The 27,270-nt window shown below is 37.3% G+C and overlaps 1 protein-coding gene across 1 annotated transcript in view; it reads right to left on the bottom strand.

Annotated features, from left to right (window-relative positions):
- Positions 1 to 9,354: 9,354 nt before the first annotated feature.
- The window catches only part of syt9b (synaptotagmin IXb), a 56,536-nt gene continuing 38,620 nt past the window's right edge, over positions 9,355 to 27,270 (bottom strand). The window contains exons 5-8 of the mRNA XM_041998156.1: positions 18,064 to 18,184; positions 15,125 to 15,296; positions 14,907 to 15,036; positions 9,355 to 10,433 (exon numbers count right to left, since the gene is read on the bottom strand). Of these exons, the coding sequence (XP_041854090.1) occupies positions 10,356 to 10,433; positions 14,907 to 15,036; positions 15,125 to 15,296; positions 18,064 to 18,184 (501 nt within the window). The 3' untranslated portion in view covers positions 9,355 to 10,355. The remainder of the gene's footprint in view (positions 10,434 to 14,906; positions 15,037 to 15,124; positions 15,297 to 18,063; positions 18,185 to 27,270) is intronic.

Here is a 27,270-nt window from a genome sequence, read left to right as displayed (position 1 = left end):
GGCACACTTATAGACCTGTAAAGAGAACAATAAACCAGCTTTATAGTCACGTCTTTATAGTAAGTTGTGCCCGTGTCCCTGGTTGTAACGCAATGTTAAGGTTTCAGAGTAAGACTCTAGACTGCTCTAGACTGACATGGTTTCCAAGTATCAAGCATCAAAAATAGAACAGCAGCATACTTTTGGGAAAGTGGAGTGCCACAGCACTTCATGGACACTTCAGAAGCGCTGCACGACTCACATGGTGGAATGCCTCTGTGACTTTTCCGTGTGGGGTGGAAGAGAAGGGTGCCAAAACCTTGCTGTAACTTAAAAATCTTTACAGTGGTTCAGTGGTTTTGTTTTTCAGTCACTCTTCAGTTTTAGGGCGAAAGTGGCTTAGGAGGTAGAGCGGGTCATCTGTGATCAGAAGGTTAGCTAAAACGTCACTTCACCCCAGTTATTCTAGTGTTGTGTCCTTGAGCAACGCAGTCTACCAACACTGATGTGTAAAGGTTTAGTGGTGGGCAGAAAGGCTGGTGGGGGCTGATTGGCAGCCATGTTTCTGTTAGTCTGCCCTAGGACATCTGTAACTACCCATGTAGTTTACCACCATCAGTGTTTAACTGTGGAGTAATGGAGTGAAAATGGCTATAGAAATCCAATTATTATTATTATTTTTTTTGCTTATATTTGTAATGTGGCACCATTTTTATCACACCACTCATAGAACTAATAAATGTACTCATTTGTTTATGTATTACTTTCAATCTAAGTGACTGGTAAGAACGTTTGGAAACCAAAACTACTTTGTAAGTTTAGGTTTAGGAAAAGACAACTGGATTTACTAATACTAACAGAAAAAAATGTCCCATCGAAAATAAATGCTTCCTTTTTCTTTGTCACTAGGTTCTCTCTCACCACAGAAAAGCCACGCACCAGTCCTCTGTAACACCTTCACTGTGGAGATGGTCAACAGCACAAAATTCCTGGGGGTAAATGTGACAGACACTCTGTCCTGGTCACAGCATATCACTGCTTTTAGGAAAAGAGCTAAGCATCATCTGCACCTCCTGCATTAGATGTGAAGCTCTTACCCACCCCCTCCCATCCTTATCACCTTCTACAGAGACACCATAGAAAGCTCACTGGCCAGCTGCATCTCAGTCTGCATATGCACCTGCACTCTGCAGTATATAAGTCTGCACATGTAGGACAGCAGAAAATATCCAAATACCTCATATCCCACATCTGTACAATAGTTTCCACAACTTACATTATATTTGCTTGGGCAAAATCCACACACTGTGCAATAAAATCTGAGCGATACAGTCATGCAGTATCAGTCCTACTTACAGTATCAATACTTAGTTTTTCCATCATATGTTCTACTCCAATGCGAACATTTTGTAATATTTTGATATTTTTATTTTATTTTATATTGTTTTGTATTTTTACTTTTTATTTTCCTTTTATTTGCCAATCAAATTAAATTTTGTTCTGTTGTTTAGCATATAATGAAGCTCTATATTAAAGTCAAACTTAAGTCTAAATACACTGTTTTGTGATGTCAGACATTTTCTCAATAGCAAACATGAACAGTGAAATTTCCTATTTCCAGATTTCCGTGTAAAATGTTAAACCTTATTTCTAGACTTTTTTTTTCTTGTAGGTATTCTATAAAATGTATTTAGTTTGTTTTACAGATTTCACTTCACTAAGTTGGATAATATTACTATATCAGCAAGCCCTGATTTTGATGTCCTGAATTAAACCCAATGAGCTGGATGTAAACCCTCTGAGCAGAAAAATTGCAAAATTGCACAAGGACCAAGTCATGTCTTCAGAAAGAGAGCTTAAACCCTTCTTTATTTATTTATTTATTCATTATTATTATTATTTTTTTAGCAACATCGTAGCAGGCAGAATTATGGTCTGACTGCTTGTGCCAAACAAATTTGCATTTCCAAGAGGAGTTTTATGGGTATAAGGCTTCTTTTGATAATCTGATTTTTTTTCTTGTTTATTTACTTATTTTGAATTATTGTTTATTACTGAATTTACATAATATTACTGGACCTGACTGGAAGGGAAAGAAAAAAGGATAAAGAGAGAACAGAGGTGAAAAGAAGAGCAGAGAAAAGAAAGAAGATTTAAAGATACATCAGATAGAAAGCAATGGCCCTTCAGTCCAAACAGAAACCCCAGACAACCAGCTGCTACACCTGTACAGAAACACAACAGAGAATTTCCTAAACCATGTCAATCTAGAGCAAAGTGGTGAGTAGCACTCTTTTGTCAGTTTCAAGTTGTCTGTCCTAGATACATATATCAGTACCAATCTATACTGAGCAACCAACTTTTTCCTTGAAAAAAGTGCCTATGTCCTATTTCAAAGCAATGGGTCCAGCTAGGATCCTCTGTTGTTAAGCCTAGAAGCGCTGATGTACAGGCTACTTATATCAAATAAGTCATGTTAGTCAATGGAATAAGAAATAAAATAAGAAATTGATGTGGATGCTGGGCATGCATAGTATTATGGTACTTTTCTTCATGTTACTTATTCACCTACTATATTGTAACTGTAAATACAATTACCTTTCAATCTGAAATCCAGCGATGTTATGGGTAAAACAATTTACAGTTTTACTCTGTGGGTTAGGGAAGACCTGTGCTTTTTGTCTCTGAACTTGTGAAACACTCCTTTTCTACACTTGGCATAAATGTGTGTGTTTTTTTTTTTTTTTGTTTTGTTTTAATCAGATATTTCAAGTGAACAGATATCTATATAACATAACATCTGAACTAACCGTTCTATCAATTAAGCTATAATTTAAGCAGATACTACATTGTATTTTCCAGAATGAGTGTGTTAGGAGTGAAAGATACTGTGGTGGTCAAACAACTAGATGCAGGTGTGAGGTGCAGCTGGAACTGGTCTTGGCCCAAGTTACAAGGCAAAGTCACAGTAAAAGGACAAGAGCTGTCATTTCAACTGTCAGATGTGTTAAAGTCGAAGTCAGCTTTATTGTTAATTTCTTCACATGTATAAGACATACAAAAGAACTGAGATTACATTTCCTACTGTCCCACAGTGAAGACAGGACAGGACATTTCAACACTGAAGTAACCATTAAAATTAAATATAAATAAAAAATTGCACAGGCACAAAAAATATCTGAATAAAAGACAAACTGAGATTATTGCAAACTGATTAAACTGCCAATAATTAGATACTTTATTATACATTCATACTAGACTGTAACTCGACTGGATTTTTTCTCCAAGTGCACCAGATTTATGCTTTTAAATATAAAATGTCCAGAATTTCTTCCAGGGAAGCATGCCCCTGGACCCACCCAGAGGGGGTGTGTCCCTTCACCTTTTTCACCCCTGACCGATTTTCATGTCTGTCTCTTTTTAGTGTCTACTCACATCAGTAGAGCCCACCACAGCCTCCTCACCAACCACGTCCACAGAAGGTGTCCAACGTACCCATCAGGTAAAAAAATAGACTAATTATGCTTTGCACTGCCCCCTAACAAAGTTATGAGGTGGTACTGCAGTTCAACCAGTTAAACTGCAAGGTCAGTTTCTGTTTGGTGTTTTGAGCGCCTGCCGCTCCGAAGGTCTGTGCACGGCCATGGGAGTTTCCTTCAGTCCTTGACAATAACAACCTACTAAGGAAAGATCAGCCAACCTCAGATTAAGCCGAAAACTTCTTTTATTTCTTCTGGCATTTTCAACATGGGAGTCACACACCCTTTGCTTAACGCAGGCTTCTGGGCTTCAATGTCGGATGTAACATCACCCGTCGGCCGCCCACATTGCCAACTGCCTCCTGGATTTGTCTTCTAAGAACTAAAAACCCTGAATGAACTCAATGAGCTTCTCTACTTGCTGAGCCAGTCTGCTGGTCACCTCAATAAATTCACATTTGGTGTTGCAGTTGTGGTCTGCCTCTGTTCTTTTGGTGCATTACAAATGGTAGCTACTTAGTACAGAAGAAAAATCTCACTACCACATAATCAAGTTCATAGCAGATTATATACCAGTGGCACAACTGCCATGTTTTTATTCCAAAAAATCCCAAAACAAAAGTACCTGGAATCAGCTGTCTCTAAGTAAAATTCTTGATTTTACATAATTCCCTAAGAGCAGCTTAAATTGGAAAAAGTTTACCAAACAAAACACATCAGACTGTATCCTTTGGCAAAGCTCAACTCTTACGGAAACAGATTTAAAGCTCATCTTGCTATGTTCATCCACAGCAGCCAGTACAAATAAGAACAGGGATTGCAACACATCCACAAAGCAATACATGCCTCTCTAAAAGTACTTTACAGCAACTTCTCAAAATTGCTTTTGAGAGCTCAAGAGGGATAAATTAGGTGGACAAATTGGCTTCATATGCAGCCTGAAGATGCTTCACTGTTGAATCATTTCTATTGCCTGTTGATAAGCTAAATTACATCCAAGATGCACTTTGTCTTCACTAATGCTACTTTATTTATAAGTGCTACCCAGACTCAGCAGACTCCACCAGAGGAATCTGAATCCAAATGACTGATAATCTTGTCAAGATCAACATAAATACTGTGTCAGCATTCTGTCGAGTTATTTACAGCAGACTCATCATTGAAGGACATTCCTTTTCCTGTAAAGCTTTAGGAGTGGCAGTGAGTGAGGTAGTAGAGCGGGTCGTCAATTAATTGGAAAGTTGACGGTTTGATTCTCACTCCTCCAGTCATCAGTTGTTGTACCCTTGGGCAAGACACTTACCCCTCTCACATCACTGATGTATGAATGTTTAGTGGTGGTCGGAAAGGCCATAAGCTCGGATGGGCTGCCACGTTTCTGTTAGTCTGTGACTACACATGTAGCTTAGCATCACCGAGTGTGAATGAATAATGCAGGGCTGGCCAACGTCGGTCCTTGAAAGCCACAATCCTGCAGCTTTTCCAAATTTCCCTGCTCCAACACACATCCCAAGTCTAATTATTCCAATGGGAGACCCTAACATGAGCACCTTTTATTCCTTCTTTTGCTATGTACATTCTGGAGGTTTTCCAATTATCTGTTAACACATCTTCATAAAGCCAAGTTTGTCTGTTTGCCACAAACTTGATCTTGCAGTACTCATATGTGTTAACAAAACATGTACCGTAGATACAGTTATATAGATAAAAATTTGCATACTACCAACCGTTCCCCAATTCTTTCGCTGATCGTCATTACCTTCAAATCTCTTTAACCATGCTCATTCCTTAAACTGGAATCCTGAATTGTTTCGTACTACTAGTACACCTTTGCAATACCTCAATATGTGTGTAGGGGGTCATTAACTAAACTATCCTTGTAATTTCTCATGGCAAAGAGCAAAATTAAGAAAAAAGTTAGATAATAACAGCTTATCAGTTAATTGTAAATTAAATGAAACTACCAAAATGTTACTCTAACCAGAACCCTGACTTTGCTTCTGGGCCTCTTGATTTGAGTCTGATCTCATTCTCCTGCTTAAAAAAAGATAGTGGTTTACAGTGATAACTGGCGCTGTTCTTCATCACTGAAGCGTGAAAACTGAGTGACTAACACTTCACATGCAGATAGTCAATGAGAGCAATCTCCAGGGAAGTGGTGTTGGACAGAACTGTGGATCCAGGTGGCAAAACCCACATGAAAGCTTGACCTGAGCTGAGGTTTGTATGACTTTGACCTCCTGAATATGGTTGGCTTCAGGCTCAGCAATAAAGCATCAGTACGCTCCAGCTGAAATGTGTTTCAGATGGCTGAACAGCATTTAAAGACTTCCTCAAGCTTTATGACATCAAAATGACTTGGTACGCTAAGTCCAGCTAAGGTAACCACTGACTAGAACATTTAATCGGACTACTAACCTTGTCAAAGCATATAATCACCTAGTAGATCCAGTATATGTTCATCTCTGCTGTAATAGGTGCTATTACACGTCCCTTGACCATGTTATTATGGGGCTTTTTCTTCATTGTTATAATTCAAAATGATTGGCAGCTCAATCCAAGTTAACTGCTATATTTCACAGGTTATTAAAATTCTCTGTTAATGATGTCTTCCTCTGCAATATCCTGGCTGCTTCTATTGTATGGTCATTGAGGCCACTAAGTTACGGGATTGTACAAGAGTACACCCTGGACAGGTCGCCAGTCCATCACAGTGAACCCAGTGACTGCTTTCATTTTTATTTTATTAAAATATAACATTTGAAAGCAAAAGTGAGTGGAAGTAAATATAGACACATCATAGGGGCTAAGACATGTGGATCTTTTGGAAGGCAGTGATATCTTTCATGCTCTGCTGGTTTTGTTCTATTACAGTCTTGTTTTCATTTGTTGTTGCCTTTAGTTCTTCCTTGTTTCCTGTTTTATTTTGTTGAGTTTGCTCCTGGTTTTCAGTTGAGTCAGATCAATTTTCATGTCTTTCTGTTTCTGCATTGCCCATTGTCTTTTGTGTTTCATTATTAAAGCCCCAGATGCCACTTGACTTTATCTCCTCTCTTGTTCTGCATTTGGGTTCATTTCATCACCTTATCCCTCTTGGGCTGTGACATTATCTATACCCCCAGCTTCCCAATGTGAACGATTTAACCCTGTAAAACTGGTAATACCATTTGTAACGATGGTTTCTCAAATATTTTGAGGCCCTTTTGCACTTGTTTTGCTGTCAATATACTTTAAATATATGTATATATATATATATATATATATATGTATATATATATATATATATTTGCTATAGGATGCAAATCAACTTTGTTTGATGACATTTAATTAAACCATGTTGCAGTTAATAGCACATACGATGTGATTCATGACCCTGACATGATAATTGTGCCACATATTTTCAGACAATTGTTCCTTTATGGTATTAAAGGTGTTGGGCTTGTGAATGACAGCAGTAGCTGTCAAACATGAACTTTCTGTTCTCATTAAAGTCATAAAAGGGAAGGCAGGAGGTCTTCACATACTGTTCAACCATAAGGCACTTCATCTGGAACGCACTGATACATTTAATGTTGAGGCAGGAGGGTTTCCAGGCAGCTAACCTGAGCCAAACCTGAGGTCAGGTTTTGCAGTGGGCATCACCAGGTGGATCCACACTTTTATACATCAGCCTGGTATTTAGCAAGAACAAAGGTTAAAAAAAAGGTATATAAGACTGTGAATGTAGCTGCAGATAAACTGGAAATGAGACATAAAATGTAAGACAAATCCAGGTATGAATGGAGAAGTCTAAAAAAATTACCCATTCTAATACCTGTTTTCTACAAGTTGAAAGTCTTTTACACGTTGTGGTGGTTTAGGAATGTTTCTGAAAGCAGGATGGGAAGATACTCTGTTTCAAGCAGTACTAATACATATTACCACGTGAACAACAGATCGAATGACTTGATCTGTTGTTCACATGGGGCTGCTTGTAGTGACAAATTCCCAGATAATTATTACAAGCCTCCACAGTTCATCCTAGCTTCTCAGAATGCCTTTTTCTTTTATTTTTTACTGATTGCTGTCATTTTACCATCCACATCCTCACCGATTCTTCCAGCTCTCATCATCCTTGTTTCTAGCAGCAACAGCAGGCAACTTTTCAGAAAGAAAAAGCTCTGATTAAAGCCACTGCTGAATCACAAATGGAAAATGGAGGACTGACTTTGTCAGATGGAAACGTGGCTCTGGTGCTCATGTTGTGCAGTACCTGATCAATACATTAAAATTGAGGAAATGTATGAAAAAAGTTACGTGATGTCTGTTCAGTGTTGCCAGAGTAATGCATTTTTTTGCCTTGAAATTATAACTTTGCAGATCCTTGGTAAAGCTGATAAATATGCCCCCACATATCCTCAAAGACATGTTAATATTTTGCCCTTCAGCATTACGGCTGCAGGAGTGCCTACGTTAGCATCTATGAAGGTGTCACATAAAGCTTGTGTGTCAGAAAATCTTCGAAGGTCTTTCAGTCACAGCGATCTGTTGGGAGAACTCACAGTAAAGGTGTGAAAAGGGGGCGGAGGTGATGAATGTGTTTACCATCTCCTTCAATCTGTCTTTCAGACATTTTTTCCTTGAATTTCACAGTATAAATTAATCAGTTCTATATATAGAAATATTTATTAATAACATCTGAATGGACAATTTACACAGTCTGCCTTATGTTAAAGTACATTTTGTGTTTACAATATCTTTAGTATCTCACAGCAAAAAAAAGGGGGGGGATTTAAAAATGACTCAGAAAAATGATGCATGCATCATATCTATAAACACAGAGGTAAATACTATTTGTGACAGTGTCCAATACAAAGACATACTGGTTTAAACTGATTTAAACAAACAAAATGAAACAAAAACACTGGCTCATTAAAACCACAGGGCATGGTCCCAATTAAAGAAAACACGAAGTGTCATTTCAATGGCAGGGGGAAAGCCCCGAGTGTGCTAAGATGTAGTTGACCTGTCAAAAAGGCACATGGGATTCCCCATTAACTTTATAAGATCATGGTAAGCCATCCAACAACTTAAGCCGCAGTCATTCTGCAGCCACTGAAAATAATGACAATAACATGAGTTTGGCGTGAGGGAATATGGTGATGTCACTGTACAGGTTGAAAATATAAACAATAACAAGACAGTTTAATTAAAATATCTATACCACTGATTCAGATGGTGAAATCAAAGTCAGCTTTCTTTTTCATTTATTTGATTGTTGCTCATCATTGTTGGCTTTTCCACAAGCTGTATAATCAGTTATTTGCATGAAACCAGATTAGGTGGGAATTAAGTGTGGAGGAATTTGCAACCTGAAGCTGCACCAATAGATTTTATCTCAACATCCGACTTTACCAGGTGCATTGTGATCTTATACAACTAAAACAGTCAGTTCACGCTGCAGTTTCTCTCAGGAAATTGTAGCATCTTGAAAATAATGTAGCATCTTCCCTGTTTGTTTTCAGTGATTCCACCAGCTTCGTTTCCAGGGAACTGTTTTTTTTAGTGAAAACCTATCCAGGACTTAATGGCACATTTATGAAAGAAGAATGTTAATCAGCAACAGTGGCATATGTTTCCCCAGAGCAATATGGCGGAGGAATCAAGAAGTAGGTGGATTCATTAAATTGAAAAACGACAAATAAATGTTGGTTTTTATCAGCTGGATGTCTAAATAAACAGATGTTAATGATTGCATGTAATTACTTTGTTTACATTGTTGTGTTTTGAACACATGGTTAAAAAGAAAAAAAAACTAATTATTTCCAAATATTTAGTTACAGAAATCTCATCAGGCCTTTTTTAAAAATGAAAATAAATTAGCTTATATTTAGCAAACGTGGCAGCATTGTTAATTCAGATGTGCTCAAATAACCTACTTGTTGTTTATGAATAGAAACAAACACTAAAATCCATCCGGCATGAGAGCATTGTAAAATTACAAAAGGATATATTCAAGATTTAAATAATCTAAAGACCCCAAAAAACAAGAACTGGCATACAGTATATCTGACAGGCCTGGACTGTTTTTCTGCCAGAGAATTACTGATGACAACCATTCAACTTGTGTTTCTTTTATTTTGACCACACCCTGAAGTATGACCATTTAACATGCACCAAATAAAACATCATATTCTCTCTGTTACAACTTCTTTTGGTACAAACTTGTTTTTGTCACAGGAACTGATCTGCAAGAACAAGTCTCCCACTGACATAAATCTAAGGTTTACACTAAAATCTCCATGTTCGCAACTGCTTCGGCTTCTGAAGAGCACAGGCAGGCAAATACACAAAAGAGCTTAAACTTTATTTTATCTGAATAGGGTTGTTCTTCATTTTTAATTCTGTTGCTCACCTAACTCTTCATGTTAGTTAAACATTTTGTCTATGATTGCATACCACTCACACAAATCAACAGTTACAGCTCCAGACATTAGCCTAAAAAAAACATTACTTTGGTCCACAAACCTGCAATTTGCAAAAAAGACAAACAAAAAAAAAAAAAAAAAGTAAAAAGCTAAACATGTTAACCTGTAAACACTTTAACAGCTTCATTAGACAAATTAAACAATTGGATTAGTTCACTTGGAATGTTGTTAAGTGTTTTTATGATTTTTTTTCTTTTGGTTGTGAAGACACAGAAGGAAGTATGAAGTGGGAATTAGCCTTTGCAGCAGTTTTACCACAACAAAAATACTTCAAACATCAGTTTTAGTAATGGTCTATAGCTGATGATACTACTGCACTCACTTGTTAGTCACACCTTGTACTGAATGTTTAAACATATAGGAAAGGTTATCCGTTGGTCCATCATCTGTCTGTTTACCACCCTGAGGCTTGTGTGTTGTGCATGGGCGGTCATGGTGAAGGTGGTGTCTTCAGGGAATTGGTGGACCCTCCTTGGCTTCCACTCACTGTCGCACCCTGTCCAACCCACTGATGAGACAGAGAGAGTTGCGTGGTAACAAAAGGTTAGGACATTTTTTAACTGACAGCATCTGTATTCATAAAGGAAGATTACAAATATTCAGACTTTGATATCAAAGTTGAGGATGTTAGAATAAAACTCTTTATCTAAAAGCAGCACATTTACAGTATTTAAAAGTTTGGTGTTTTCCAGAGGTGGAGACTTGAGTCTGTGACTCAGACTGGAGTTGCACTGAAGGCACACATTCACAGTGACCTCAGACTCGACTCGGACTCCCGATTTGAGACCTGTGTACAATCTTTTATGATTTTGTCCCTGTGAGATTGCCTGTTTGCTGTCTGTGCTGTTTGTTATTTCCCCAGATGTAACGTTTAACACAACGCCACACAAACACTGGTACATACACAAGAGCAGTCAATAAGAGGACTGGCAGCACAACTACAGTTGCTCCACCCTTCATTGTAACCCTATGAGATCGAAAAGCGAGATATTTAAGCTCAAAGCCTCTTTGTGAGCGAGCGGTCGCTGCAGTGTGCTTTTTAGTCACTCATTCATGTGACAAAAAAGTGGAGGCAACTGAATTTTCAGCTCTCTGTATATTCTTTACTTTGCACCCAGTAACATCAGAACTGCCTTGAAATTACCCTTGGGGAATTCAGGAGCATTTTGTTGTTTTTGGTCATGTTTTTGGTGTGTGAGTGTGTGTGTTTGCAGCCGTGGTTGAAGAGATCAAGCTTATGAATTATTGATGGTCTCAGTCTGTATTGCTGAGGTCAGGGAGGGTCAGTCCAACACTTCAGAAAAGCAATAAGGCTTAAACGTATGAGTGTACATCACAACTAATATGTGTGGAGGGAAAAAGAGGCCTGTTGACTGTGTTGAGATTTATACATTGAAATATATTCAGTCATCTCTGTGAAGCAATACTTTATCCTTTAAGTATTATTGTAATGTATGTGTTTTAGAGTTGTGTGTGTTTGAGCGTGTGTGTCCATGTGTGAAATATCCAGTCATCCAGGCTCCCTCAGGGCTACTGTCTAGATGTTTTAAGGAAACACAGATAAGCCATTACTTGGGATCCCAGACTCTGTTGCTAAAGTCCAGAGCCGCTGTTAATGGGTTTGGACAAGAACTGCTCCTGAAGAGGGTTTGACAGACCACATTTGTGTGTGCACATGTGAGTGTGTACACTCTGTGTTAGTGCTGTACAAGAGACCTCCACTGGTCCTAACACTTTTGAAAATATCAGGGTCACTAACCCTTCACCAATATTTAACATCCATCCACACCGAGTAAACACAGTGTGACAGCGACGTTTCGTCTCACCTTGATGTGATGCTCACTAAAGCACTGAGATGATAACTGGGAGAAGTGGGTGGACTTCTGGTGTCAGGATGTAACAAAATTAAGTAATCATGATTTTTGGCAGCGTGGTGAACAAAGCGCTGCAACATCCTGCCCACTCTCTCCAAAAACAGAAAAAAATCCAATGTAAATTTTATTCACAGAGGGGAAGCAGATTATTTATAAGTAAAACACAAAAACAACAGAAAACTCTCCAGCTTTAAGTCAATAACTGTATCATTAAGATAGCATAGCCACTGGGTCTGAGATGAGGAAATGTTTTAAGAGCAAAAACACTGACACTCACTAAAATTTAAATTTCTAAGACAAATATGTTTTCCCACAAGTTACATTATTTATTTGACAAGATCATATGAAGTTTAAGTAAAATAGGAATGATAACTCCTGAAACCACAAGCTAAACATCAAAAGTATAAAAAAAAACAAAGATAAAAAAGATCAGTATTAATATCTGATTCTAAGTCACATAAAATTGCTTTCAACTCAAATGCAAATGAAACAGTACCAAGAAGCCTGGCTGAAAACTGTTGCATAATGCCGTGGTTAATTGTCTATATAGTATTTTTATGGCAGTTTGAATTCTTTCTGATAACGAAGCTCCCAGTTCCTTATCAGAGCTCTGACTTTTTTTTATTCAATTGCTCTAAACTCATCCACAGAAGTCATAAAGCTGATGGAAAATTTTCATGCTGAAATGTTATGATTGTTTTGCTAGAAGTGTATGAATATTTTGACTTCATTATTGAGTGAGTTTTTAAAAAAAGGATATTATAAGAAATATTTATATAATTATTTAAAAATTGGAAACAAAAATGCTATAAGAAAATGCTTAACACTAATGTTAGAAGAATTCTAGCATTATTTTGGATATATATTGTAATACAACTACTATAAACATCATATTAATTCATTATAGTACTATCACTAATAACTGTATATTACCATTATGGGTTTTCAGGGTGGGTTTAAATTTCTTTGGTAAAAAAAATAAAAACATCATTGGTAAATATTAGCATCACCTTGAGGCTCACAACAAAAATGCTAGCATAATTAAATAAAAGGTGTTCATTATACATTACTTGCCATTGTTTTTTATTAAAGAAAATCAGAATTGTTTCTAAAGAATGTCACATGACATCTTCATTAACAGAATAATATTCCCGGAGGCCTAACCACTCATACAGTGAACAGACTTTCTGTGAGAAAAGAATTATTGATGTCTAAGGGGGGCTTTTCGTCAGTGAACCACATGAAAAGCAGTTCCAATAGGCTCTGAGTTAGCATGCTACCTGGCTGCTAACCACTGCAGTGAGCAAGGGATGTTAAGCATGTCAACACACTTCTAAGTAAAGTAGAAGTCTGAATGCTCTTTAAAGGAGAGGAAAGACTCATTTTAGCTGGCAGATGCTAATGTGTGTCACAGCTGATCCTTAGCATAACATTTAACCGGACTGCGATCCGTTTTGAGGTGTTTTAGCTTCTGACCTCCTCTGCTAAAAAGCAATATGTTTAGCTTTGACAACTCTACATGAATTTACATGAATCAGTCCAGCATCTGTTTTAGCATGCCCTGTTTTTTTTAATGAGTGTGGGCTGGGAATTCAGAAATAGAAACAGCTCTGTGAATGTAGCCACCTCTCCCTCTGTCTCTCCATCTCTCAAAGCAAAGCCTCAGTTGTGGCAATCACAGCAAAACAAGTATACACAAGGGTTGTGCAGTATTTTTTTTGTTATGTAATTGTTACATTTCTAGTTATTTCCCCCCAATGTGCATAAAAATGGAATACACAACATGGCAACATGGAATATTGTGTGAGACTCATTTGTATGGAAATGACGCATTAAAGTGACAACTGTAGTTCAGTATCTTTCATTCTTTTGAGTTCAAGTAAACGTTTATAAATAATCTCTGTTTTTGGAGTAATAATCAGATTTAATGTAAGCTTTTCATCACATTATATTGTGAATGGTTGAATTAATTTCTGAATGGCTGAAAGGAACAATGTGGGTGGTGACTCAGTAGTTTTTTTTTTTATTATTAATACTACTTTTTTTATTATTTATTATTATTTTTTAAATATAACAGCAGGTGCAAATATCAGCAGTGAAAAAATCATTCAGAGCAAACATGGCTGCATTTGTGTAAGGGTAATTCCTTTTTTTATTTCTTCTTGTTCTTTTTTTTTCTAGTGCATCCCACAAGGGATAAACTAGCATTATGCATTAATACTCATTAATATTCACCGTAAGAAATGGCTGGATTATTCGTGCAGGCATTCCTAGCTCTTAGTCAATCGATCTTAATGGATTTTGATGATCTGGTTTTATTCTTGCGCTACTCTGAATTTGACCTTTGTTGATTTCTATGAAATGTCTGCTGGACTGATTGCTTTATAATACTGTTTTATTTCCTACAGGATCAGATGGAATGGCTTTGGGGATTTATCTGCTTTTCATGAAGCAGTAGCTTCAGGTCCAACCATTTTATTGAGAGCAAGTGTGTTTACATGGAAACAAAGTTAATTAAAGGTCTTATACATTTTCTCAACAATTTCATATGGGTGTCAGAGGTCCAACAACATTGTTTTCAAAGTGTATTACCCCAACTTCAGCCTTGATCTTTAAATTCAGCCATTCCAAATGTGGCTCTAGTGAGCTCTAATGGAAACGGGCCATTTATGTGTCTGAACTTTTAAATGTTCATAAGTGGTGCCTGCCCATCTTTTGGCTTTTGCTGGTGCCTTCTCTGTGATTTTAAAGAGCAGGCTCAGCTAGTCGGGTGGTGGTTTTTTCCCCTTGTGAGGTCACAAAGGGAAAGATCTCAGACTCACCTGTATGAGCATGCATTTGCTAAAAAGTGGAGCAAGCAAGTGAGACAGGAGACAGAATTTTTTCATCCACAGGCTATGAGGACACATATGATTGTTAGAAAACCATTAGAAAGTGAATTTTGCATAATATGGGACCTAGATGTTTAATGCTATGTCATACAGTAGTATGAGCATTTATTAATTGTGATGATACCAAGTTCCTACAAGAAGGACATTTCCTTAAGAATATAATGTGGTATAGTGTTGGAACAAATATATTGCATCGCTACAGAAATCAGGCCATACCTCTATGAGTGGGTGCCAGTGTGCAATGGGTTTACGTGGGTACGTCAGCATCTCATTCCAGTGGTCTCGTCCCAGACCTTCTGCCTCATTACCAACCCTGCACACCCCAATCACCTCATTGTGTCCGACCCTATAAGACAGCAAATATCAGCAACAACAATGAGAGTTCATTTTTCACTTAGTTAATGTTCCACACGGGACTGCTGAAATGTACAAACCGATCATAATCCATGACCGCTATGAGAAGGCTGATCTGGTCAATGTTCTCAGGAGGAACATCAAACACAATGGCTTCGTTGTACACTGGGTTCAGCGTGTTACGCTTGGTCGAAGTCTTCCTCTTCTTTAGCCTTCGTCCCTCACACATCAAGGACACTTTCACATATGGATCTGAAAAGAGACAGTAAGAATATTTGAGCATGACTTGATAAATTACATGTAGCACAGGAGTGTTTGACTGGGCATTAACACAAAATGACCAAAAACAAAAGATTTTATTTGATCTCTAACATAACATAGCATATCTCTGGCGTTGAATTCCCATGCCCAGTCAAACATTGACATCTATCAGACCCTAACCCAGGTCAGCCGCTAAGGTCAAAAGATACCCAAGACTGACGTGGGCCCAGCAACATCCTAGTCACCCAACAGGAAACTAGCACTGCCTGGCAAAGTGCCCTTTCCTCTTTTACAAGGGAACTGCCTGAAAGGCCAGAGCAACACCCCGCGGTGCCAACAATTTTTACCCATAATGTTACACGATATAAGGATTTTAAATTTGTTTTGAGAATATGAAGGACAAAAAACAATTAATTTAACAAGAAGCCAAATTTCACAAGCTACCACTGGATCAGCTATGCTAGCTATGCTCACGCTTTCATTGAAGTTTGAAATATACATGCAGCTTAATTTTTCAGTTAAAGTCAGCTGCATTACGTGGAAACACTTCAAACATGCTAAATCATTTACATCAGTGTCACCCAGATGTGGTGATGAGTGGGTGGCGATAGAGAGCAACTTCTTCTCCTGTTAGCATTCAAGCTGGTACTTTGGGAATGTTCATCACTGCAAATGTGTGTCCACACAAAGTCTAAGACAAAAGATTTAAAAAGCAAAACCCCTGGCCAGACAGTGCTGTAATTTAGTCATGAAAACAGGTCATAAACGTTCTTTTAGCTATGGCTTGTTGCACTATTTCATGAGTTATTTTATTATCTTTTTTAAACTGGTGTAATAATGTATTGCTTAATTTGTATGTATGTTTTTGTTGTTTTTCTTCTGCTGCCTCTTGCCAGGTCATCATTGCAAACGAGAATTTGTTCCCAATTTACTCATCTGATTAAATAAAGGTTCAATAAAACTCAACAAAAAGCCCATTTTGTCAACCCCAGTAAAAAGCTGTTTTCTAGTATACGCATGGGTGAGAATTACCCACATGAGTGGAAATCAGTGAATCATCCATTACCATGAAACTCACTGTAGAATAAATATTGTATATATGCATTGTAATTACCAAGTTTGCCTTAGTGATAAACAGGTAAAGAAAATGATACACCTTGATTTTTATAGAATATTTATATTATAAAAATATAGTAGAATAGTATTTTTTTGTAGAATAGATACAAATAAATTAGATGAAGTGAAATATGATTAGCCTCTTCTGGCATGTGAGATTACAACAGAAGTGTCATAATCAACATATGTCAGAGTAAATCACCTGGAACACAGTAGAAAATGTAAAATGTTATCTCCTTCTAAAAGAAAACCCCATTACCTTCTGTGAAAACCAAAAGATAGCAGCCCAGTTCATTTGGGATTTAGAAATGTCTGAGGTGTAAAAGTAGTAGCTAAAAAAGTTAACCTGAGCAGTTTTACAGATGTTTTAATACAGGAGTTACGCAGGTGAATATATCAGGAGCCCTTTAGCATGATGTTGATCAATGATCAGGCAGGAGAATCAAGGGATAGTCTCCAAATTCACCTTAGAAATGCCTGAAAGAAGTAAAGCCCAAGAAAGTATAAAACAGCAAAAGTAAGAGATGATTTATGATTTTTAGGGCTGTGCATCTTCACTGGCCTCACGACTCGATTTAATTATGATTATCTTGTCAACGATTCGATTCAACGATGCATCATTATGCATCGATTTGTTGCAGCCTCAGTTTTCTTTATTAATTATCTTAATAATACAAGCACATAAAATTAACTCTCTGTTATTAATTATTTCAGAAATGAATCTGAATGTCCTGATATTGACAATCATCATAAACATGTAAACAATTATGTTATTTTCAACTTATTGAACTTTACTCTTCCACTGTCAGAAAATCAAGTCACACCATTACTATACTGTGACGTTCTGTCATGGTTAAGCAGGCAGTAAAGGAGTGTGTTATGTCCCTTCAGTCTATCTGTAGTCAGTTCACACAGAATATGGAAGTTTAGATGTTTTTCATTTTCTCCTTTATGACCAGAAAACATTTGACTGTAAGTATTCTAGTCAATTTGTAACTGAACACAGAGAATATTGTTGAGGTAAACATTTGTTGATGGACAAAGTTGTATAAATCCATTTAGTCTCTTTGCGCATGCTAACCGCTAGCTTGCCAGTGGTGTTTTTCATTGATTGCCTTAAACTAACTTATCGGTTTTTATACATTTATGTAATTTCACTGAGATAATGAATGTATTTCCAGTGAGATACTGATGTATTTTCGGTATGTCTTTCAAAACAGCTTAAGTCTTGGATCTGCAGAGCTGTTGCAGCAGGCTAGGTCATGCTAGCAGCAGCAGAATATATATACATTACATTAATATTATCGATCATGTTTTGTTGAGGCATTGATGCAGAATTGTCCAAGTCTGCATCACGATGCATCGTAGAAACGAATAAATTCATTGATGAATTTAGTGATTTTTAAAAATTATTTTATTTTGCTGCTCATTGGCTATTATATCACACTTTTTGTCTCACAGTGATGAGACAGACATCTTTGTAACCAGCAGGTTCTGTGCTTTCATATGACATCTTGTCTGTTGTGTGCCCTAACAATCCTTTTCACAATAATAAAGAACTTGAACACTTGACTTGTTTGTGTTCTGTATTTCACTGCCCAGCCTCCTAATTGAAACACTCCACTCTTGCTGGGCAACCCACCTGAGGCTCCAGTGATGTCCATGGCTTTGAGATTTCTGGCTTTGATCATGGTGATGGTGAGTCTGCCAGCCGTAGGGAGGTAACACAATGAGAACATCAGCTCTCCAAGATCTACATTGTCCTATAAAAAAAAAGTACATTTCAATTTTATTTTAATACCAAAGCAACATTCTTATATCAAAGTTAAATTCACTTCTGAGAGTCATTGCTGCAGTCACAGATGGCACATTCTTGTATTCATATATAGAGACTATAGAGACCAGATGATATAAAATCTGAAGGCTGAGGGATGAAAATATAGAACAGATAATGAAAAGCATAACTGCTGCTAGAAAGAACACAATATAAAAACTGATAGGCATCTGTTTCAAGTGTTTCTGGACTGGTCCTTTTATAATTAAACCAAAGTTAGTTAAGTTTAACGCAAAGGAAAGCACATTATAACACAATAAAGAGGCGACACCTGTTTACCCCTCAGATCCAGATCATGCCTGAGACACCTTAGATAGGAATGTTGGAAACCAAATATAATCACATCTGTTTCATGCAACAGCTGCACGACTCATCTTTATTCATTATGTCTCATGTCACAACAATGTCATGCCCTGACTATTTTAAATAATATGGTGCTGCATCTCTTATCTTCTATGTGCTGAAACTTGTGGAATTGAACTATTTCTGTTTTCCTACTCAAATGTTCACAACTCATTAACTAACATGCCAAGACTTTTTCCCAATTAACACATCTGAAAATACAGTGTGAGGGTGTGAAAGTGAGCCACACACTCCTGCAGCACAAGCACTGACTTGAACGGCTGCAGGAGAACCTCTGGTTTGTAACTTTCGTCACATACGGGGCTTGCACACAGCTCCCTACAAGCAAATCTCATTTAGAGGAGCAAAACCTGTGTTAAATAGAGGATTAAAGGGTTTTTAAATAACAATTGCTCTCTGAACTGCTGGCCAGTTGCATTACATCACAGTTACAGGTTAAAACAACCAACCTAATTTTTTTCAATATTTTCAGGATGTTAGTGATTTTTTTTTATTTAATTTTTGTCAAAAGTAACCAATTGGATAGAAACCTTTTATTAAAGGTCAGATCTAGTGAGTATACTGAAAAATCATTGTTTCTCCTAGACAGTGATAAGTGCTACTTCTCATGCTGATTAAGACAAACTGGAGTTTGGGCACATGGGTGGTTTAGAAACACTTAGGCACACATATGCACATTAAGACCCTGCTGCTCTGAGTATTCTGCTCAATATTGCTGGAAATCAAATTGATTAAAATGAGTTAATTCATCACAGATGACAGCATCTGCATGCCTGCAAGTGCACAAACACAACACATCACACAATATGCGCACATACACAAACAGTCATTGTTCAGGATCTGTGACATTCAAACTGACTGATGAATTTATTCATCTCATGTGTTGCTGGAGCAGAATCCACCCCTGATGCTTTATCATCACTGTGGCTTTAAAGCTGTATATAGCTTATGATGTCTCAAAGATGAAACACATATAAAGTGTGGGAGAAACATATGGATTGTGATGCTAACACATGCGCACTCAGGCAGGCATGTACGAAGATGGTGGATAAACAAGCCCTTTAGCTCTCCACTGATAATGTGATATCCCTCTTCCCTCACACACACACTCAGACTACAGAGTTACGTTTTCAGGCTATAGAATGTCGGTCACTACTCTTATGAGCACTCAAATCAAGCCTGTGGTCAGGATTATGGTCACTTGTGCTCTGCCAATGAAATTACACTGGATCTCTAAAGCACCCCAATAAAGCAGAGAGAGTGTGGACAGTCCATCTTCTCCAATTATAATACCAACACCTGCTCTCCCTCAGGAGCAGCCTGGCTTATCTACAAGCCTCTATTTGCTGTGTCTTTTATAAACAAGGCTGGGAACTGACTTGATCATTCCCTTATTATTCTCTTTATTCTTCCCCCTCCTCCTACTTCATTGCTCTTTACCTGTATAAATGGGATTAACCACTACCTTTAAAGATTCTTATAGGATAGTTTTTAGAGTGTGTAGTTTCCGATGAATACTAATGATTCCACTTAGTTTTTATGTTGCAGGGAATGAAATTCTTCTTTCTTCACTTCTGTGCCATCAAACTATTTCAGTTTGTGTTGTATAGAAGTAGTTGGCTTAAGAAACAAGAGACCAGACCTCAAACACATGTCCTGTTTATGCTCCAAAGACAAACGAAGCCTACTTTTTTCACAAAGAAAAACAACTGGATCTTTTGTTAATTAGTTCCCTAATGCCACATGCATTATTTAATTTTTTGTGCACACAGTTACATCTATTTGTTCATATTCCTCATCTGTGCCTTTGGTTTAATGTTGTTTTAGAAGTTGACAATATCACCCACAATAACAAAAGGACAAAAAAAAAAGGTCATTGAGGAAATTGTGATTGTGAAACACCCGTGCTGGTTACAATGACTTCCTTCAGTCTTTAACTTTATTTATTTATTTATTTATTAAAGTTGACACAATAAATAAATAAATAAATAATAAATATGTAAGGTAATAGGGTGTCCCCCCCTCTCTATGTACATATATGAACATAGAGAGGGGGGTCACCCTATTACACTGAGGTACAATTAGGTTTTTGTGTCATGCACACGGGTATGTATGACAGTGAGCCTTGATATCAGAACTAAAGTTTAAATTGTGGAATTGTAAATTAAGCTCACCTAAACACCCAGTACATACGAGCTGATCAGGAGTACACTACCCTGGTTATCTGTTTGAGTGAACATGGTGGAAGTAAATAAATCACAGCCTTGACTGAACTTCAGCTGTATAGATAAATACACCCTGGCAGAATCAGGCTAAGCTATAGGATCCTTCACAGCTGGCAAAGAAAAGAAATCTGAGACTGTCATAAATAAATCTGCTGCTTTGTTAAAGTATAAAGAGTCTGAATAATAGCAACTTTCAAAAAAGAAATGCTTACAGACACCATTTCTTTCTTTTGTGTAAAGTGTCTCTGTCTCATACACATGCTACTCATCAATTTAATTGTGCATAAGCTTCAAAGAAAGCTGGTGAGCTCTAGATTTACCAGGTGAGACCAGCAATTGGCGACCACTTTAAATATATTCTTTACTTCACATAAAAGAAATATAATCAGTTTCCTGTAGGTTTTTGAATACGAGTCAGAGAAATGTTTTTTACCTGCGAGCTGACATGGTGGGAGGCCATGAAATGCATGACAGCTGATCGTAAGCTAACCACCTCTTAGCTTGTCAGTGTCAATACTTGTTGCAAAGATGTGAGAATTATCAAAGTATTCCTTGATTAAATTAACTAAATAATACAAAAAAAAACACGTTTACTTGAGTAAGTTCATGTAGATCTGTATCTGTACTCAGATTTTTGGCTTGACTGTTTGCATTTAGACAATCATATTCCTAACTTAGCAATAAGAGCAAAGGACAAGTGCTTGCTATATGGTACAATTTATCATTGTTACAAAATGGGATCCTCCAACGAATTAATAGCACACACACATACACTCACTCAATGACTATGCTGACCCCATTTATCAAGGTCCTAATTACAAGCCAACCACACTGCAGTCAATAGTATTGACCGGTCCTGCTACATCTTCAGGATTTCTGAATGTTTTCAGGTTCTTCAGTGTCTTTAATCTGCAAAAAACATCAGCTAAAAAACAGAGAAATCATGTCCGAACATGCACTCAGAAGCCAAAAATAGCAAGTATCCCCACATACCAGAATAATTAAACATACCAGTGAGTAGGTCAAATGTTGGAAGAACTATCGATTGGCAGGAACTCATTACACAAAAACGATGAGTTAAATGATTTGTTGCTTCAGTCTGAGCCAGGACTGATTAGTGAGCTGAAAGTTTCCTCTAATTATGCTTCTACCTTTTAACATTAACTGCCTTAACTGTCATTTTACCTTTATTTTGAGTTTTCAATCCAAATAACAGAAGATGAAGCAAGTAATAAAGACAATTTCTTTACACTACTTCTCTCTTATGAGCTTCAGGAGCTCACTTGAGATTTATTGTCAGTTAAGTTTCATCAACATGAAGAGTTTATTGTTCATCAATAATGACCACGATGCTAAAGACTTTCGCTTCCACTGATTCATCAATCAATGGTTCCCAAAACATTACGGAGGATCCCAAAGTGAAGAGATTATCGATATTAGGTTTGCACATATACAAAAACATAATATTTAGACGAATCACATCACAGCACATACCCATCTTAAAATTCAATACATCAGTGGAGGGCAGAGACCTATTCTTTTGCTGCTACAGAGTTGTGGAGCTGTGGATTAAAGGACAAATGTAAGGCAGAGGATTCCCTCCTGAGCCAGCACAGATATGTGTGGTTGTCAGAAGAGGTATTTAATTAATGTTTAACTAATTAACAGTATGTGGATTAACACTTAACTGGTATGGGCTAACATGAATCCAGACTTTTGTCAGTGCAAGCTTAAAGTAGAGTTTATCAATGTTTACAAAAAACATATGCATCATATATATATATATATATATATATATATATGTGTGTGTGTGTGTGTGTGTGTGTGTGTGTGTGTGTGTGTGTGTGTGTGTGTGTGTGTGTGTGTGTGTGTGTGTGTATAAACACTGGTAACACATCATGTGCAACCTCTAGTCTACCCCTACAAGATTAACCCCTTTTTCTTTTCTGTGCTCGTGTAATTAAGAAATATGCACACATTACAACCTAGTGCATATGGCCAGAAATGTGCAGCAGCTTACTCCGTGCCAAGAGCCATGATTAATTTGCATCCACACATACTGAAGAGTGGACCAGCCGGGGTCCTTCTCTGTGATCCCAAGGGAGGTAACCCAGTTCTGCTGGGGACATTGAGAGAGTAAGAGTAGGACTTTCCACATTTCTTTAGGCCCCCCTCACAGACCTATTATATTGAGATGTCCAATCAAACATGTGCAGCAAAACTTAACCTTATTGTTCATTTTGTTGTTTTACTATAGAGTTTGCAGTGAGGTGGGAAGAGTTGTACAACATTACACAGAGCCGATTACCTATTCCTCTCCTATTTGTACATTTCAACCTGTAATTTACTTGGAAATGTTTTAGTATTTTATATTATGGACAGGGATGGGGACACAAGTCTGGGACTCAGACTTGAGTCACACTTAGGTCATATTTCCAGTGACTTCAGACTCATAAACAATCTTTTATTTTTAACGTTTTCTTTTAAGATCTCCTCTCTGTCCAGTCTCCTGGCTGCTATCTGTTTTGTGGGCTGTCATTTCCCCAGACATAACACTAACACCACACAAATGTGTCCGCACAAAACAATATAACACTGTAATATAAAAGGTAATGTCTGCATCTATGTTTTCATTGAGCTTAGAGGCACAGTGGTATAAACGCTGGTTTGTTACTACCTTTGTACCAGTTTCTCTTCCGCTGTTACTGCACAAATTTAACAAGAGGCTCCAGAAATTTTAAAAGTTTAATCACAAACAGATGACCAATCACAAGGGAGTACTTCTGCATAGCTTCGCTTCAAGCAGGGTTGCATGTTGGTTCTGGAACATGTGCGTGTCAAGCCTATGCAGACCTATGCGGAGCATATGGTGGTGATGCCATAACTGACCTTTTGCAGATGCCCCACAAGTATAAATCTAGCTTAAAAGGACATTTGCTAAGGTTACACGATGTTTTAAATTCATAATTAATTATTCAGAATTAAATAATTTGGAATTAAAGTATTCTCCTAGACGTTTACATGGAAATAGTCATTTCTAATTGAGGTTTACATGGAAGACATGTTTAATCGGCTTTATTCACTTTCGTTTAAGATTTTGGAGTTGGTAAGGGTTCTGATTGGACAGGCGGTGGACATGATGTATTTACGTCAACAGGTAAACAAACTCCAGTTCAACATACAAAACCACATAATACTATTTTCACTTTGATTTTGATTATAGTTTTGAAGCGTTAGTTTGACACTAGCATACTACTCTCATCAGCTGAGGAGGAGAAGGGAGATTTGTATGTGTGTCATCCTGACAGGACAACTCCAGGGAACGAGTATGCGCAGAACAACTGGAATTAATTTAAAGTGGAAAAAATTGATACATGATCAAGGAATTCTCAATTCAGATTTCAAATCAGAATAAAGCAGCCACATACTTTTAATTTAAGTTTAATATGGAATGAAATTTTCATTTGGATTAGGTTTTTACAAGGACATTTTAAAATTTTTTAAAGAGGATTGGATTTTTATTCTGAAATAAAGGGGGATTAAAACGCTCATGTAAATGTGGCAATTAGGTAAGAATTACTTTCATCTAAGGTTGAAATTGTGTTCGCATTCAAACGTATATTGCATTCTAGCACCTCACTTTCTCAAACACATATTGGAACAAAGGTAGCAGCAGTGTGTCAAAGTCTCGAAAACACAGATGAAAGCATGTCATCTGGTTCATGATTTCATAAATATTGCAAACTGCATCTCATCAAATGGTCAGACATTGTTCCTCTGTGCTTAGAAAGAAGAATGGTTCTCACAGGGGAACACCTGGATGGGCAAACAGGGCTCGAGGGATGGCGTCGATACAGCGCTGGATTTATGTCACAGTAAAAGCCAGCTTATAAAGCCTTACCATTGGCTTTAAGTCCGGCTTTACCACAACTGAAAGCTGGTTTTTACTGTCACTATGAAAGCGACTGAAACTATGTAAACATACACTTTTCTATCAACAAGGCTGGAATATTTTAGCAGGATCCACTGCTGTGCTGTCTATGGTAATGAGCAGTGTTGGGTAGTAACGTGTTACTTTTGTCAGTAGCTAATACTCTAATGCATTACTCTTCAAATAAAGTAACTGTTACTGTTACCCTATGGTGTGTTACTCCATTATTAGCTAAATTAATTTATTAATAGCTAGCCTAGTGTTGAGCTTCCTTTTTTGTATCGTCTGGTCATGCTGGCTTTTAAGTCCCATTTTTCCACTTTATTGGCAATGGTGAAAACAGCTCACGTGCTGCTGCTGCATATGCATGGTCCAGTATTTTTTTGTAAATAACATTTTAACAGGTTTTCCAACTTGCCAGGGTAGTAAATCTTTCTTATTTATCTTCTCCTCATGCGTCTCTCAATCATTGTGCGCTGGCTCACCTTGGTGTTATTTGTCCCTCGCTGGAGGCTGTAGTTTTGACTGACTGACTGACTGACTGAGAAGTGACCAAAACCCAGCGACCGGGCAAGAAGAGCATCAACCAGTGAGGTTACAAAGAGACCAAATTAGAAAGTCTGTCCACTGGACCACTAGGTCACAGACTAGAAAAATAGTCCCTGTGAAAAATCAGCCAATGCCTTTAAGCTATTTTCACACCTCATAGTCCACTAGACTCTATACAGCTGGTCCAGGTTTGCTTTCACATTACACCAAACAAACTGAACCTGCTGAATACTGTATTCCCCTCCTCGCCTAAGGTGGCACTACATCAAGAATTACTCAAGGAGAGGGCGAGACAAACGATGAACAAGGAAACTCATTCATTTTTGGTAAATGCAGGGCAACTTCCATGTCCGCCACAGAAGTTGTAGTCTGCTAACATCTTCAATGTGTATCAGAGTTCGGTTGTGCACTCTTACCTTTCCAAACACACCAGACTGTTTAATTAAGAAACGCACTCTTAGAAAAAAAAAATTAAAAAATCTGGTGATGCTGGCATTTTGACAGCTCCATTTATAACTATAGTGGGTGATGTGTGCAAAAAGTCTCTCCACTTGGTTAGAAGCATTACTGTTTTGGCTAAGTCCTCCTGTAAAGTGTAAAAAACAAAATGAAATATCGGCACATGTTTTGAGATTAAATAAAAAAGATGGCATGCAACCTAACGTAGCAAGCCAAAAAACACTTCCCAGTCCACACATAAGCACTGTATTTGGAATCAGTCTTCACCCTGGTAGGTGTTTTACAACATTTGTTTTCACTGCCTAAAAACTACACTTGCAGTAGGCCAACAAGTGCAAACATAGTGAAGCATGATGATGGCAGCGTGTTTGTTTTTTCTTAAGAAAGAAAAGAAGAAATCAGCAAGACCTGCAAAATTGGTCAAAAGTGAAAGAAGGATGAGTGATGTACAAGAAGTTAGAGAAGAATAGATTTACAGTGAATTAGATAAATGCTACTGTACAAATAAGTTAATTAATCTTCTTATGGAATATGGTGGCTTTTTAATTTTAGGTTATCTATAAAAAGATATTAATTTGTTACCTTGATAAAATGGTCAATTGAATTGGTTGATTTTAGAGTTTTAGATTACTATTATGACTTTTGAGCCTGAAGTACAAATATAAATGTGTACTTTATGTCATTAGAGCAAACACTATTGGCTACTGGACAGCAGAGATGACAACTTGATCAACTCCCTCCTCTTTAGTCAGCCACCAGTTGATCAAATAAATGTAGAGAGAATGATATAAACTAAGTAATCATTACAGCAAAATAAGCTATGTTGGATAATCTTATAATCAACCTGTAATCCATACATAATGACAGTAGAATAATGTAAAAAAAATAAAATAAAAATCTGAATGTGTCTGAAATATGTGTCTGACACTGTTTTGACTGAAAATATAGAAATCTGAGAACCAGAGGTTACACATACCAGGCTGGAGCCAAGTTTGATTGCAATCTGTGGCAGGGAGATGTATGATTAATAAGGGATTATATTTAGAGAGTGGACTCGTCTGACTTGGACACAGGAGACAGGACTATGCTTCACATGTTATGCCTCACAAGTAGACATAACCCATTTAAACTGACCTCATTTAGATATGATTGGCATTTGAGTCTGGTTAGAGTTAAAACAATGTTTGTGAACAAACGTCTGTATGCTGAACATAGTTACTTATGCTTATATGATTCAAATCCTCATAAAAAAAAAAAAAATCTGCCCATTAGAGGCAATGATTGGAGAAAAATTGACACAGTTTTTAGTAACTTTGTCAGAAAACATGAGAAAAAGTGCATAAGCCTTCTATTTTTCATTCTAAGTATGTATGTATGATACTCCTACTAAAACTGTATCAAAGAGATAATATTGAAGAAACTTTAAAGGTGCAGTGTGTAACAAAATCGAAGGTCATTTACAGAAAATTGCAGATAATTCTTGAACAC

This window comes from Melanotaenia boesemani, chromosome 10 (assembly GCF_017639745.1).
Source record: "Melanotaenia boesemani isolate fMelBoe1 chromosome 10, fMelBoe1.pri, whole genome shotgun sequence".
Classification (NCBI taxonomy): Eukaryota; Metazoa; Chordata; class Actinopteri; order Atheriniformes; family Melanotaeniidae; genus Melanotaenia; species Melanotaenia boesemani.
This window is presented reverse-complemented; position numbering and strand designations above follow the sequence as displayed.